A 16,445-nucleotide genomic window follows, 5' to 3' on the forward strand; every position below is an offset into this window, starting at 1 on the left:
ATGAATATTTCTCGTCCGTATTTACCGTGGAGAAGGTCATGGAAGCTAGTGAGTTCAAGGGAGGGAACAGCGATATCCTGGAGCATATCAACATTACAAAGGAGGAGGTGTTTGAGGTTTTGAAGCGCATTAAGGTGGATAAATCCCGAGGGCCAGACCAGGTGTATCCTAGGATGCTATGGGAAGCAAGGGAGGAGATTGCTGGGGCCCTGGCAGAGATTTTTGTATCATCGTTAGCCACGGGTGAGGTACCGGAAGACTGGAGGATAGCTAATGTTGTGCATTTATTTAAGAAGGGCAGCAGGGATGAGCCAGGGAACTCCAGGCTGGTGAGCCTTACATCAGTGGTGGGAAAGTTATTGGAAGGGATTCTGAGAGACAGGGTTTATATGCATCTGGAAAGGCATGGTCTGATTAGGGATAGTCAGCATGGTTTTGTGCATGGGAAATCATGTCTCACGAATTTGATTGAGTTTTTCAAGGAGGTGACCAAGAGGATTGAGGGCAGGGCGATGGACGTTGTCCACATGGACTTTAGCAAGGCCTTTGACAAGGTCCCATATGGTAGGCTAGTCCAGAAGGTTCGAACACATGGGATCCAGGGTGAGCTAGCCAATTGGATACAAAATTGGCTTGATGATAGGAGGCAGAGGGTGGTAGTGGAGGGTTGTTTAGCAGATTGGAGGCCGGTGACCAGTGGTGTGCGCAAGGATCGGTGCTGGGTCCTCTGTTGTTTGTCATATATATTAATGACTTGGATGTGAATGTAAGAGGCATGATTAGTAAGTTTGCAGATGACACCAAAATTGGTGGTACAGTGGACAGTGAAGAAGGTTGTCAAAGGTTACATCAGGATATAGATCAACTGGGAAAGTGGGCAAGGGAGTGGCAAATGGAATTTAACACAGACAAGTGTGAAGTGATGCATTTTGGGAAGTTAAACCAGGGCAGGACATATACAGTGAATGGCAGGGCCCTGGGGAGTGTTCTTGAGCAGAGAGACCTTGGGGTGCAAGTACATAGTTCCCTGAAAGTGGCAACACAGGTAAACAAGGTGGTGAAGAAGGCGTTTGGCATGCTTGCCTTCATCGGCCGAGGCACTGAGTACAAGAGTTGGGACGTCATGTTACAGTTGTACATAACGTTGGTTAGGCCGCATTTGGAGTACTGTGTGCAGTTCTGGTCGCCGCACTACAGGAAAGATGTGATTAAGCTAGAGAGGGTGCAGAAAAGATTCACAAGGATGTTGCCTGGTTTGGAGGGCTTGAGTTCTAAAGAGAGATTGGATAGGCTGGGTCTGTTTTCCCTGGAGCGAAGGAGGCTGAGAGGGGACATGATAGAGGCAAATAAAATTATGAGAGGCATAGATAGGGTAGATAGCCAGAGTCTGTTTCCCATGGTAGGGGTGACTTAAACTAGAGGGCATAGATTTAAGGTGAGAGGGAGGAGGTTTAAAGGGGATCAAAGGGGTAAATTTTTCACACAAAGAATAGTGGGTATCTGGAATGAGCTGCCTGAGGAGGTGGTGGAGGCAGGAACTGTAGTGACATTTAAGAGGCATCTGGACAGGTACTTGAATGAGCAAGGCATAGAGGGATATTGAATTAATGCAGGCAGGTGCGATTAGTATAGATAGGCATTATGGTCGGCATGGACGCGGTGGGCCAAAGGACCTGTTTCTATGCTGTACGACTCTAAACAAAGGGAAAGAAGGAAAGGATTCAGGGAGAGAAAAGAGACAAAGGAGAAGTGAAAATGTACATTTTAAATTTAAAAAATCTCTCAGATCAATCTACTACATGCGGGAATGAGACTCCGTGGTTTCAGGTGTTCCCTTTCTCGCCTGGAGAGGTTGAGGGACATTGCAGGAACATAAATCCTGTCATTAAAAGGGTCCCTTATACTGATAAGTACCAGCCTTAACTTTTTAGAGCATGTTTAATTGGTAATTAATGCGCAAATGCAGCAATTTCTTGAAACTCACAGGGAGGTTGATGGTGAGCTGCTGTTTTTGGCGCAGCTAACGGTGGAGCAATGCAAATCGGCCAGTAATTTGTGGTGATTCATAACTGATGGGATATCTCTTCCCTTGCCACAAATCGCTGGATGATTTACACCCTAATAACAACTTGTGCATTAAACTCACTTACTTTCCCAGCACATATTGGGCTAATATTTGTACTTTTTTTTTCATTAACAAAGTTCAGTTCAGTATTTGGGGATACTAATCACTCCCAATCTTTACTACTTAATACTGTGCCAAGGAGTCACGTCAACTTACGATGAGTTGTAAGGGTTTGAATAGATATATTTATGTTCCCTTGTACCCTTAAGCAGAGTAATTGTTGTAAAAATGAATATTCTTACCTGTTTGATTATTCCAAATACTACCTTTCTCTCTGCCCCATCATGTCTTTTTGGAATTGAACTGGAAGATTCTGCAGTTCATAATGGAGTAATAGATGTCTGCCGATTAGATTGTCACAGCACCCAGTTGGTCAACTCCTGTATTATTTTTCGGTTGCAGGCGTGCATTAGTTTCAAGACTGCACCTCTTCAGTGAAGACACACCAGTGGGTAAAAATGAAGCCTCTTCTTGGGGACTCACATAGGGTTGCCAGCTCTGGTTAGTTGCATTACAGGAGGTTTGACTACGTGATGTTCTGACCAACAAGAACAGCAACTATGGGTGGAAATTTATACACCCGCCACCGAAATCGACAGCGGGCGGAAAAATTCACGGAGCTGCCGCAATATTAAGCATGGCGACGCATTTAAATAGCCAGGGCAGGCTCCCTGATGACATGGAGGAGGCAGGCTGGCTGTCCGTCCCCAGCAATGGCGTCAGCTGCTGCCTGTGCACAGGCGCAAATGGCATTTTTAAAGGGTTTCAAGTCCTACTGTTCCATTTAAATATTTAGAGACATTTCATAAAAAATTAAATATTTATTCTGCTCATCTCACACCTTCCCGATCACAAATTAATTGCTTATCCTTGTCCCCCCCACCCCCCAAAACACTTTGCTTGTCCACGTGACCTTCCCCCACCCCCCACCTCCCCAAGTACATAAACTTTAAACTGTTTCCCTTCCCCTCATCCCCTACACCAATGATATTCCTCCTCACCAGTGTTCCACCTTAGTTCCCCGGACGGAGATCCAAAGGCATGGGTGTGCCAGCCAGTGGCTCGAAGATTGCGCCGGGACAGACGGCAGGAACGTAGGTCTCGTTAATTCATTGATCTTAATTAATTTTAATATTTAAATGGCAGCCTTGTTGCCAAGCGGCGGGGGAGCCGTCACAAGGCCTCACCGCTGCCAGCAATATTGGGTCGGGCCTTGCCAACGTCAGGGTGCGTGGCGACCCTCTCCCGGAGACATTCCTGCCACGACCCCCGATGTCGGGGAGTCTGTAAAATTCAGCCCCTTTTACATAGCACTTTAAATGTAATAAAACTTTCCAAGGTGCTTCACAGGATTGTAATCAGCCATAATTTGACCCCAAGCCATAGAAGGAGCTATGGGAACAGCTGACCAAAAGCTTGGTCAAAGAAGTAGGTTTTAAGAAGGGTGTTAAAGAGGGAGAGAGGGTTTAGCGAGGGAATTCCAGAGTTTAAGGCCTAAACAGCTGAAGGCGCAGCCACCTATAATGTGAAGGCAGTGAGGGATAGACAAGACACCAGATTTGGAGGAACACAGACTGCAAAATTCTGGAGATGGAAGCCGGAGCAGCTGAAAATTGCGGGCAAACCCTTTCCAGCCCCCTCGCAAGGCAAACCATGCTTGTATGGACCTCTGAGGCTAATTTGACACACTGTCTGCTAATTTGCACTGGTCCAGTTAACAATCTTTCATAATCATGAACATGCATTCAGCTGCACGAGGGATACCCCACTGGCATTATTTAAATGCCCAGCCATCCAACTTGCAGGTGAGGTGCTTTTGACTTATTTTTGCTGTTGCAAAGTTTGTCGAAGTACTGTGGAGTGTTTTTGGCAGAGTTCTGATGACTTTTTTGATTTTGAAGGGACTGTTGCTGCAATTAAACAGCTAACGGGAGGAGGAGGCTCCACAAACATCCTCATTCTCAATGGTGGTGGAGCCCAGCATGTGAATGCAAAAGATAAAGCTGAAGCGCTTACATGCATCTTCAGCCAGAAGTATTGAGTGCATGATCCACCTCAGCCTTTGCCTGAGGTCCCCAGCATCACAGATGGCAGCTTTCAACCGATTCAATTCATTCCACGTGATATCAAGAAACAGCTGAGCACACTGGATGCAGCAAAGGCTATGGGCCCTGACAACATCCTGGCTGTAGTGCTGAAGACTTCAGGTCCAGAACTAGCTAGGCTCCTAGCCAAGCTGTTCCAGTACAGCTACAGTACTGGCATCTACCTGACAATGTGGAAAGTTGCCCAGATATGTCCTGTTCATAAAAAGCACGACAAATCCAATCCAGCCAATTACCGCCCCATCAATGCACTTTCAATCATCAGCAAAGTGATGGAAGGCATCCTTGACAGTGCTATTAAATGGCACTTACTTACCAATAACCTGTTCACTGATGCTCAGTTTATGTTCCTCCAGGGCCACTCAACTCCAAACCTCATTACGGCCTTGGTCCAAACATAGACAAAAGAGCTGAATTCCACAGGTGAGGCGAGAGAGTCTGCTCTTGACATCAAGGCAACATTTGACAGAGTGCGGCATCAAGGAGCCCTGGTAAAATTGAAATAAATGGGCAACAGTAGGAAAACTCTCCATTGGCAGAGTCATAGCAAGCACAAAGGAAGATGGTTATGGTTGTTGGAGGTCAATCCTCTCAGCTTCACGATATGGCTTCAGGAGTTCCTCAGGGCAGTGTGCTGAGCCCAGCCATCTTCAGCTGCTTCATTAATATTCTTCCGTCCATCATAAAGACAGAAGTGGATATGCTCGCTGATGATTGCACTGTGCTCAGTTCCATTCACAACTCGGATAAAGAAGCAATCCGTGCCCCTATGCAGCAAGTCCTGGACCACATTCAGGCTTGGGCTGAATAAGTAGCAAGTAACACTCGTGCCACACAAGTGTCAGGCAATGAACATCTCCAACAAGAGAGAAGCTAACCACCTAGTGCAATAATTATTTAACACAGATGCTGTGTTAGCACAAGGTCAATCTATGAAATTGAAGAAGAAACTGAAATAATCAGTGGTTATGAAGCCGCAACTAAGGGCTGAATTTTACCAGCCCCTTGACATCGTGGGTTGTGGTGGGAGGGCCCATAAAATACTCGCAGGAGAGGCCCACCACGACCCATGATACCGAGAAGGCCCCGCCACATGTTACCAGTGGCGGGGAGGCGTCGGTGCGGCCCAGCAGGGCCTTCATTTAAATATTACAATTAGTTTAATAAACATGCAGATGAACTGAACTCCGTTCAGAGTTCCAATGCGAGACACTGGTGGGGAGTGGGGGAGGACTGAAATTACCTGGGCGGGGGGAGCTGGAATAACACATCTTATTGGTTGTGGGGATGGTGGGAAGAGGTTGAAGGACAAATGTTAAGAGTTTGGGGAGGGAAAGAGGTTCAGGTTGGGAATAAAGTTCCTTTTGATACCCTGAAAACAAACATCGGTGTTTGGGGGTGGGGTGGAGGTAGGAAAGGGCCTCCAGTATTTATTTAATATTTTTAGACACAATGCTGCACAATATCACTTTAAACATAAAAATATTTCCTAAGGGCACCGTTGCCGGGGACGAAGCGGCCGCCCCCCTCTATGTCATCGGGGTTGGCCGTTCTGTCCCCACCATTTAAATGAGCCCCCACACGTAGGGGGCTCAGTGATGGCGCATCTGCGCGGGATGCATGCCGCCATCAGTGTGCGCCGCCAAGAACTGCAGCGCGCTCATAAATTTCAGCCCTGTTTCCTTCATATGAAAAAGAATAATGAACAGGAGTTACATTCATTACACCTGATGCGACGGCAGAGTTCTGGACAATGAGGCGACAGTGGAGTTGGATGAGCTTGAGCAAATCATGAAAATTAATTATTAGAATCATTGCAACAAATGATTTAGTACTACAATTTTATTGGGTCTTTATGAAGAAACGTTTTCTGGAAATGCAAAAATGCGCAAATTCAAAAACAACAGACTGATTTCTGGATCCTTCATATTAAAACTCAATCGAAATCCCAATTGGCAGGCAATTTAATATTTCTGTGGAAATTTTTAAATACAATTTGATGTTTAATTATTTAAAATTTGCATGTATGGTTTAGATCTCTGAGATGGGCAATAGCTAAAAGAATTTATATTTCTGTGCAGGATTATTGAGAGGAGTTTAAAAAATTTGGATCAGGATACTCCGCCAAAGAAGAAAAAAACACATCAGAATTATCCATCAAGTTCACATTTATTGGGTGGAAAAAAAGTGCCACATACCCTTCAGACCAAGACTACGGAGTTTGAAACCACAGTTTTTTACATTCCAGGAGTAGATGTAAAGGTAGTAAGGGCATCTTTATAATAAGAGGAAGTTTATAAATTGTGATTGGTTTTTAGAAGAAATAATAATTGCTTGCTCTTTTTTTAAAAAAAAGTTTCTGCTTGATAGTAAATAATTTTTCTTTTTAAGTTAGCAATATAAAGTCATATATTATTGCTTTACCTTGTATGTAGCTAACAAACAGGAGGATGGCATTTTAATTGAAACCTTATTTTCTTTAAGGGCATATCCATTACAAGTGAGATTTAGTTCTCATTTAAAATATAGTTATGTATTTATTATAAACACCATTTTTTTCAAATGATTATACTTGAAATGCAGTTGGACTTTAAAAAATGTACTTGCATACAGCTAGCTTTATTGAGTCTGCATTTTTTATGGCATTTTCCAGGTCCAGGGAAGTCAGGAGTGCAATGGCATAATGTCTCAATGGTTAACTATTAGTTCCCGCTACTCTGTTACTTCAGTCAAGATACATATAGGATTCTGAAGAAAGTAAACACTTTTGCAGTGCTGCTTTTGCAGGGAATAAAAATACAGAAACCAGCTGCTATGGGTTACATGATTTCAGTAAATCTGTTTGATTCCTTCGCCAGCTGACATTTGTAAGACTTTACATTGCTAAATTTTGTAAGGGTTTCAGTAAAACATTGCTGATAATTATAGCTTTATTTTAACAGCTACACTACAACTCCAAAACACTGAAGACAGATTCCCCAAACACCTCCAGAGGATCATCTTTGCCAAGAACTCTGTCTAAAGAATCCAAACTGTATGGTATGAAAGATACTGGTCTTGCGCCCACATCCACTACTAATTACAGCAAGACTAACTTTCTGCTTCCTCCCCCACCCCCACCTTTACCATCAGGTATCAAATTTATACACTTCTGTTTCTATAGAAATCCAACCTCATGATTTTGTGTTTCTGTAGTTTAAACTAGTAAACACCTGTATTTTGCAGTGCTAGTTATACCTAGCTTTGAGAGAACTGAATGCAGTTAAGGATATTCTAACCAGCAATATGTTGAAGTAGCATTTATCGTTGCAGTAGGAACGCTTGTTATTGCCAATCCCAGTTTGAATTTGCCTTGTTTTACAATTTAAAATGCTTTTGATACAGTACAAGTGTCCTGAAAGTAACTTTCGAGAAGTTTACAAACATTTCTTCTTCTATGAAGTGATGTACACAGGATTTAATGTAAATTTTAATACAGCCTTGTCTAAGCTTTATTTTTTTCCTTCATTTTGGTTTGTGAGGTATAATGTTCTTACCTGTGATATGTTCTCCAAAAGCTTAGCGATATTTATGCATGCTGCAGACTGTAAGAACAGGATAATCAGTATAAAAAATACAAAAGGCCTTTTAAAGCTGTGATAGAAAATATGATTTCAGTGATTACATTTATATTTAAATTAATTTACTAAATTTTTGAAAAAGTTGATAAGTAACCTCGTTTAATTGCTCAAAAAGTTATGGTCTGTGGTATCTAATTTATTTGTAGTCAAAATTACGCACTCTGGGCTGGATTTTACCAGCCCCCCAAAGCCAGGATCATGGCTGGGGGGGTCCGGAAAATACCTTCGGGAGAGGCTGGCCATGGGTCTCAACGCTGGGAAGGCCCCGCCCCATATCACTGCCGGCGGCGAGGCCTCGTGCGGCCCCGCCCGCCGCTCAGCAATGGAAACTCAGTTAAAATATTTTAATATATTTAAATTACATGAATAAAGGCCTACCTTGACACGACGGGCATCATGCTCCGATATTCCAGCTGGTTGCTGGAGCTCCCGTGCCTTCGGATCTCCGTTCGGAGATCTGAGGCAGAACGCTGATGGGGAGGGGGGAGTGGGGAAAACTCTTGCTATTCATTGAGGGGATAGTGGGAAGGGATTGAAGGTTAAAGCGAAGAAAGTTCAGATGGGAAAGGTCAGGATCGAGAGTTGACTTTTTTGGGGGAGAGGGCAATTAATAAATTGTCTAGTCATTGGGGGGGTGGGAGAGGGGATTGAAACTGCTAATAAAGTTTTAAATTTATTTTTAAAGACCTGTACCTTTAAAAATTTAAATAGACCTGAAGGGCTTGAAGCCCTTTAAAAATGGCAGCAGCGCCTCCGAGGATGGAGCACCCACCCCCTCTACATCATCGGGGGCGGGTGTTCCGCCCCCTCCATGTAAATGAGCCACCGCAATCAGTGGTGCTTATCTCGTGCATGCAGCACGCCATTTTTTAAGCTCGCCGCCAAGATCAGCGACAAGCTGGAAAAATTCAGCCCTCTAAGTTTGACCAGAAAGGCAGTAAGGGAAACAACTGAAATTTGCCTTGAAATTTGCAGCAGAAACTTGCTGGTCCAGTTGAGTGATGATTTTTTTCACCTGGTGTTTCTCATGTGATCTCAAAAGTTTCACAGGTCGATACATACAGTAATTTTGCTGGAATAAGCATTCTTTTTACCAGAAGTAGGCTTGAAATTCTAATCGTGAACAATACTTTAAATTTTAGTTTTTACCTTGCATGCTCTTGACCATTGGTGAGCTGAATTAGAATTTTCCATCTGAGTAATCCATTGTTAATTTTTTTAATTTTAGTGCTATGATCAGAATTCGAATAAAGTGTATTGGTATTATAATTAAAGAAAGCCCTATTTCAGATTGTGTTGACAAAAGCATTTAATAATTCTTGCAGCTAAAGGGAAAGGGAGCGGAGGAGTGAAAACAGCAAAACTTTATGCTTGGGTTGCTTTGCAATCTCTTCCTGAAGAAATGGTGATTAGTCCTTGCCTGCTAGACTTCTTAGAAAAAGCTCTGGAAACAATTCCTATAACTCCAATTGAAAGAAATTATACAGGTATATCTCTTTCACAAAAGAAAATTTATTCTATTGGTGTAAATGTTAATAGCAGTAAACAACCCACAGGGGGGGAAAAAAACTTCATGACTCTATTTTGTATTCATTCCCCCTAGTCCTACTATTACTATGCATTTTGAATATCTTATTCCATAATTTACATTCAATCTTTACATAATTTTTATAACTTCACTCATATTCCTCTTCATCTTCTATTTCCCCAAAATGAACAGTCCCAACTTCACAACTCTATATTCATAAGTAAAGGATATTTCTTTATTTGTCATACTTGATGCCCTCCTCACCACCTCAACTGTGGATGTGCCAAAATGTTATGTAACCTAAGTTTGACACCCTTATTAACCAGGAAATACTGTGAAGAATGTCATTTCCTTTCTCATCAGCTACTAGACATTATTTGCAAATCTTTCGCAACTGGTCAATGATTACCACAAAGTTAGTTTTAATGGGCACCCATCATAGAGTACACGTCTTGGGTCTTGACCTTTGTTACAACCGAGGCGGGAGGAATGTACTGTTAATTCAGTCCCACTTCTCCGCAGATCACAACATATATTAAAATTTTTGCCACTTACTGGAACAGTCAATCAAATACTCTATTTTTTTCCAGAATAAAGCACACCAACCAGGTTTCTTTAATAAACAACAAAATTATCAGCTTATTATAAACTCAGTTCTAAGCAATAGTGAAGTAAAACATACATACAAATTGAAATATTAAAGCCCGTTTTTTATCCTAACCCTCACACAGACACACGCACATACACAGCAGGTTAACCGGGGGGAAAAAAAGGGATTTTTGTTTACAACTGTTAGAAAGAAATCGAAGAAATAAAAAGAAACACTTATGCTGAAAAGAAGGTATGGAAGGAAGTTCTTTGTTTTGGGGAGGTGTCCCAAAGGTGAATAGCCAGCTGTCAATGGGATTTTCCTAGAACAGTTATTTCCAGGGCATGTTGATAATCAGTCTGGGTAGGCTTTCCAAGAGATGCAGCACAGCAAGCTCCAGTCAGGCTTTACAGCAGGAAGTAGCAACAAGGATTTTCCTAGGTCTTATAGCAGCAATGTAGCAATAAAGGTGTCTTCAAACACAGGAGTAAATAGTAAACTCACTTGATGCAGAAGTTATTTTTCAAAAGAGAAAGATATCAGCTGTCTTCCCCTGGCAGGCACACAGCAACTGACTTTTTGCAACAGTTCAAAATGAAACCAAAACTGTTCAGATACATGTCACATGACAACCGTAAATTTTGGTCTGTCACTCCTTTGCAAACATTTTTTTCCAAGTCAAAAGCACAACCTCTGCTGGGATATTTGGACACAGTTGCCTTCCAGTCTGTTTACATTTCACTCACTCCCAAACCTTCTGTTGACCTTCCTTTTTTAACAAAAAACACAAAGTTCAGCAATCTCCAGATGAATCAATGCCCATAATTCAACTATAAGTTATTTAAAATATATTTTACGAAAAAAACAGAAGTCTCATAACACCTTATATATGTAACTAAGCATTTCCCCACTATCTGCTATGTAAGAATCTATCCAGTTAACTTACCTAATTAGTCTGAAACCTATTAATCTCTTTACTGCTAACCCTTGAAATATATTCTGATATCATTTACACATTTAACAGTAAAACTGTTGATCCCCATCTCTTTTAAATTGGGATTTTTCAAGCAGCCACATTAAAACTAGAAGGTGGTCACTACTTTCTGATGTAGTCCCTCTCAACCAGCTGTCCTAAAGTAGCCTGACTGAATATGCAATGTGAAGGGCTTTACCAGCATATGTATGTGTCTTGCCAGTCATTGATACAGGTATTACTATTATCAAGGCAAGGTTATCCTAGTATTTGAAAAATTTTGAATTGATGAAATGAAGACACTGTTGTTAAAATTCTTAACTCAAAGTTCAAACTTCGAACACATGCTTACGCTACGTGAAGAAAACTTAATTTACCACCTGTCTCCCTCCCCATTCACTTGGGGGTTTATTTTGCTTTGTGTGTAAGAGCTAGTGCACGTGCTAACTGTGCATTTAAGGGTAGAAATTTTGTTCATGAGCATTAATGGAACATTAGCTCATTTATTTATCCATGCTGATAAACATGTTCTTATGAGTAAATATTTTTTTTTACATGTTAATATATAGACCTGGAATTATGTGTTTTATGCTGTCTAACTGCTTTTTAACCAGCAGTTCATGTGGAGCATTTACATTTATTCTGGCTTTAGTCCCTTCCCCCATGCTAATTTCTCCCATTTAAAGATGCCATTAGAGTACAGAAGAGGGTTGGCAGATTTCTAGTGGTGAATACAATAGGGTAAATACCCTAAAGAATGAGTGTTTTGATGAATTTTGCAACACGGGTATCCAATCAAGCCTCTCAATCTTCGATAATTTGGAAAAATAGTGCAACAGTAGGAGTCCACGAGAGTTCATAGGAGGAGCACTTGGACATGGCACGTACCTGGATCCCAGCGAGGAACATTTTGTAAGGGTAATGCACCATGAAGTGCAATCTCAGGTATGCTAAATTTGCTGATGATGCAAAGATAGGTAGGAGAGTAAGTTGTGAAGAGGACATAAAGAATCTGCAAAGGGATATAGATAGGTTAAGTGAGTGGACAAAAATTTGGCAGATGGAGTATAATGTGGGAAAATGTGAACTTGTCCACTTTGGCAGGAAGAATAGAAAAGCAGTGTATTTAAATGGCGAGAGATTGCAGAACTCTGCGGTACAGTGGGATCTGGGTGTCCTGGTACATGATGCACAAAAATTTAGTTTGCAGGTACAGCAACTGATTAGGAAGGCAAATGGAATGTTGTCATTTATTGTAAGGGAAATGAAATATGAAAGTAGGGAAGTTTTGCTACAGTGTACAAGGCGTGGTGTGACCACAGCTGGAGTACTGCATACAGTTTTGGTCTCCTTACTTAAGAAAGGAAACCATTGCATTAGAAGCAGTTCAGAGAAGGTTCAGTCGACTGATTCCTGCGATGAAGGGGTTATCTGAAGAGGAAAGGTAGGGCCTGTATCCATTGGAGTTTAGAAGAGTGAGAAGTGATCTTATTGAAACATATAAGATCCGGAGGGGACTTGATAGATGAGGAGAAATTTTTTCTCTCTGAGGGTTGTGAGTCTTTGGAATTTTCTTCCTCAAAAGGCGGTGGAAGCAGAGTCTTTGAATATTTTTAAGGCAGGGGTAGATAGATTTTTGATAAGCAAGGGGGTGGAAGGTTCTCGGGGGTAGGTGGAAATGTGAAGTAATCAGTTCTGCCATGAACTTATTGAATGGCGGAGCAGGCGTGAAGGGCCGAGTGGCCTACTCCTGCTCCTAATTCGTTTGTTCTCTGCAGTGTGATGTGTCAGGCACAGCAGACCACTACCATTCTGGCTACCCTTGCTGGCATATACTGAAGGGTACCCCCAGATCTGTCCAGGGACCTGAATCACATCTTCAGCAAACCAGTGGCTAGCTCTATGAGTGCCTTTGTGCTCATGTGGCTCCAGCTGCATTTTCCTTCTGCATCAGTAGTAGGGTTCCTCACTGGTGTCATCAGTCAGGTTCTTAGAGTCATAGAGTTATACAGCACAGAAACAGGCCCTTCGGCCCATTGTGTCTATGCCGGCCATCAAGCACCTAACTATTCTCGTCCTGTTTTCCAGCACTTGGCCCGTAGCCTTGTATGCTACGGCATTTCAAGTGCTCATCCAAATACTTCTTAAATGTTGTGAGGGTTCCTGCCTCTACCAATCCTTCAGGCAGTGTATTCCAGATTCCAACCACCCTCTGGGTGAAAACGTTTTTCCTCAAATCCCCTCTAAACCTCCTGCCCCTTACCTAAAATCTATGCCCCCTGGTTATTGATCCCTCCGCTAAGGGAAAAACTCTCTTCCTATCGAACCTATCAATGCCCCTCATAATTTTGTATATCTCAATCATGTCCCCCCTCATCCTTCTCTGTTGTAAGGAAAACAACCCTAGCCTTTTCAGTCTCTCTTCATAGCTGAAATGATCCAGCCCAGGCAACATCCTGGTGAATCTCCTCTGCACCCTCTCCTGTGCAATCACATCCTTCCTATAGTGTGGTGCCCAGAACTGTTCTTTAAAAATTCATTCCTGGGATGTGGGCAACGCTGGCCAGGCCAGAATTTATTGCCTATCCCTAATTGCCCTTGAGAAGGTGGTGGTGAGCTGCCTTCTTGAACCGCTGCAGTCCATTTGGGGTAGGTATACCCACAGTGCTGTTAGGAAGGGAGTTCCAGGATTTTGACCCAGCGACAGTGAAGGAACGGCGATATAGTTCCAAGTCAGGATGGTGTGTGACTTGGAGGGGAACCTGCAGGTGGTGGTGTTCCCATGTACTTGCTGCCCTTGTCCTTCGAGTTGGTAGATGTCGCATGTTTGGAAGGTGCTGTCGAAGGAGCCTTGGTGCATTGCTGCAGTGCATCTTGTAGATGGTATACACTGCTGCCACTGTGCGTCGGTGGTGGAGGGAGTGAATGTTTGTTGATGGGGTGCCAATCAAGCGGGCTGCTTTGTCCTGGATGGTGTCGAGCTTCTTGAGTGTTGTTGGAGCTGCACCCATCCAGGCAAGTGGAGAGTATTCCATCACACTTCTGACTGGTGCCTTGTAGATGGTGGACAGGCTTTGGGGAGTCAGGAGGTGAGTTACCTGCCTCAGGATTCCTAGCCTCTGACCTGCTCTTGTAGCCACGGTATTTATATGGCTACTCCAGTTCAGTTTCTGGTCAATGGTAGCCCCTAGGATGTTGATATTGGGGGACACAGGTACACAGTACTCCTGCTGTGGCTAACTAGTGTTTAATACAGCTTCATCATAACCTGCCTGCTCTTATATTCTATGCGTCGGCTAATAAAGGCAAGTATTCCATACTTGCTAGTCAGAGTAGAAATAGCAGGATATATCGGCTGAATACTTGGCTGAAGAGATGGTGTGTGAGGGGGAGAGTTTTAGATTCCTGGGACATTGGGACCAGTTCTGGGGGAGGTGGGACCAATACAGACTGGACGGGTTACACCTGGGCAGGACCAGGACTGATGTCCTAGGGGGAGTATTTGCTAGAGTGGTTGGGGAGGGTTTAAACCAAAATGGCAGGGGGATGGGAACCATTGCAAGGAATCAGAGGAGGGGGGATCAAAGACTTGAACAAAAGACAGTAAGGGGAATAAGAAAAGTGATAGGCAGAGAAATCAAGGGCCAGAATCAAACAGGGCCACAGTGAAAAATAGTGGGAAGGCGACAAGTAATGTTAAAAAGACAAGCCTTAAGGCTTTGTGCCTTAATGTGCAGAGCATTTGCAATAAAGTGGATGAATTAATGGCGCAAATAGATGTAAACGGGTATGATATAGTCGGGATTACGGAGACATGGCTGCAAGGTGACCAGGGATGGGAAATGAACATCCAGGGGTATTCAGTATTTGGGAAGAACAGACAAAAAGCAAAAGGCGGTGGAGTTACATTGCTGGTTCAGGAGGAAATTAACGCAATAGTGAGGAAAGATATTCGCTCTGACAATGTGGAATCTGTATGGGTAGAGCTGAGAAACACGAAGGGGCAAAAAACGTTTGTGGGGGTTGTATATAGACCCTCAAACTGTAGTGGTGATGTTGGGAATGGCATTAAACAGGAAATTAGAGACGCATGCGATAAAGAAACATCTGTAATTATGGGTGACTTTCATCTGCAGGAGGGCAAAATAGATTGGGCAAATCAAATGAGTCACAATACCACAGAGGAGGAATTCGTGTATACGGGATTGTTTTCTGGACCAATACTTTGAGGAACCAACTAGAGAACAGGCCATCTTAGACTGGGTATTGTGTAATGAAAGAGGAATAATTGACAATCTAGTGGTGCGAGACCCCTTGGGGATGAGTAACCATAATATTATAGAATTCTTCATCAAGATGGAGAGTGACGTAGTTAATTCTGAGACTAGGGTCCTGAATCTCAGTAAAGGAAACTACGAAGGTATGAGGTGCAAGTTGGTTATGACGGATTGGGAAACGTTACTTAAAGGGATGACGGTGGATAGGCAATGGCAAACATTTAAAGAGCGCATGGATGAACTGCAACAATTGTTTATCCATGTCTGGCGCAAAAGTTAAATGGGAAAGGTAGCCAAACCATGGCTTACAAGGGAAATTAGAGACAGCATTAGATCCAAGGTGGAGGCATATAAATTTGCCAGACAAAACAACAGACCTGAGGATTGGGAGCAGTTTAGAATTCAGCAAAGGAGGACCAAGGGATTGATTAAGAAGGGGAAAATAGAGTATGAGAGCAAGCTTGCGGGGAACATAAAAACTGACTGTAAAAGTTTCTATAGGTATGTGAAGAGAAAAAGATTGGTGAAGACAAATGTAGGTCCCTTACAGTCAGAAACGGGAATCTATTATGGGGAACAAAGAAATGGCTGACCAACTAAATGCGCACTTTGGTTCTGTCTTCACAAAGGAGGACACAAATATCATACCAGAAATGTTGGGGAACACAGGGCTGAGTGAGAGAGAGGAACTGAAGGAAATCAGTATTAGTAGAGAAATGGTGTTAGGGAAATTGATGGGATTGAAGGCCGATAAATCCCCAGGGCCTGATGGTATGCATCCCAGAGTACTGAAGGAAGTGGCCCTAGAAATAGTGGATGCATTGGTGGTCATCTTCCAAGATTCTATCGGCTCTGGAACAGTTCCTACAGATTGGAGGATAGCTAATGTAACCCCACTATTTAAAAAGGGAGGTAGAGAGAAAGCAGGGAATTATAGACCAGTCAGCCTGACATCGGTAGTGGGGAAAATTCTAGAGTCCCTTCTCAAAGATTTTATCGCAGAGCACTTAGAGAACAGCGGTAGAATCAGGCAGAGTCAGCATGGATTTAAGAAAGGGAAATCATGCTTGACAAATCTACTAGAATTCTTCGAGGATGTAACTCGTAGAGTTGATGAGGGGGAGCCAGTAGATGATGTTTATTTGGACTTTAAGAAGGCTTTCGACAAAGTCCCACATAAGAGATTAGCGTGTAAAATTAAAGCACATGGGATTGGGGGTAGTATATT

At 42.8% G+C, this 16,445-nt stretch overlaps 1 protein-coding gene across 14 annotated transcripts in view; it reads left to right on the plus strand.

Annotated features, from left to right (window-relative positions):
• Positions 1–16,445, plus strand: part of kiaa1109 (KIAA1109 ortholog) — a 637,888-nt gene that overhangs the window by 538,989 nt on the left and 82,454 nt on the right. For 13 of the 14 annotated variants that reach the window (XM_068042417.1, XM_068042453.1, XM_068042474.1 and 10 more), the window contains 3 exons: positions 6,312–6,492; positions 7,173–7,362; positions 9,176–9,337. In XM_068042417.1, the coding sequence (XP_067898518.1) occupies positions 6,312–6,492; positions 7,173–7,362; positions 9,176–9,337 (533 nt within the window). The remainder of the gene's footprint in view (positions 1–6,311; positions 6,493–7,172; positions 7,363–9,175; positions 9,338–16,445) is intronic. The other variant, XM_068042485.1, reaches the window with a different exon arrangement.

Source organism: Heterodontus francisci, chromosome 1 (assembly GCF_036365525.1).
Source record: "Heterodontus francisci isolate sHetFra1 chromosome 1, sHetFra1.hap1, whole genome shotgun sequence".
NCBI lineage: Eukaryota > Metazoa > Chordata > Chondrichthyes > Heterodontiformes > Heterodontidae > Heterodontus > Heterodontus francisci.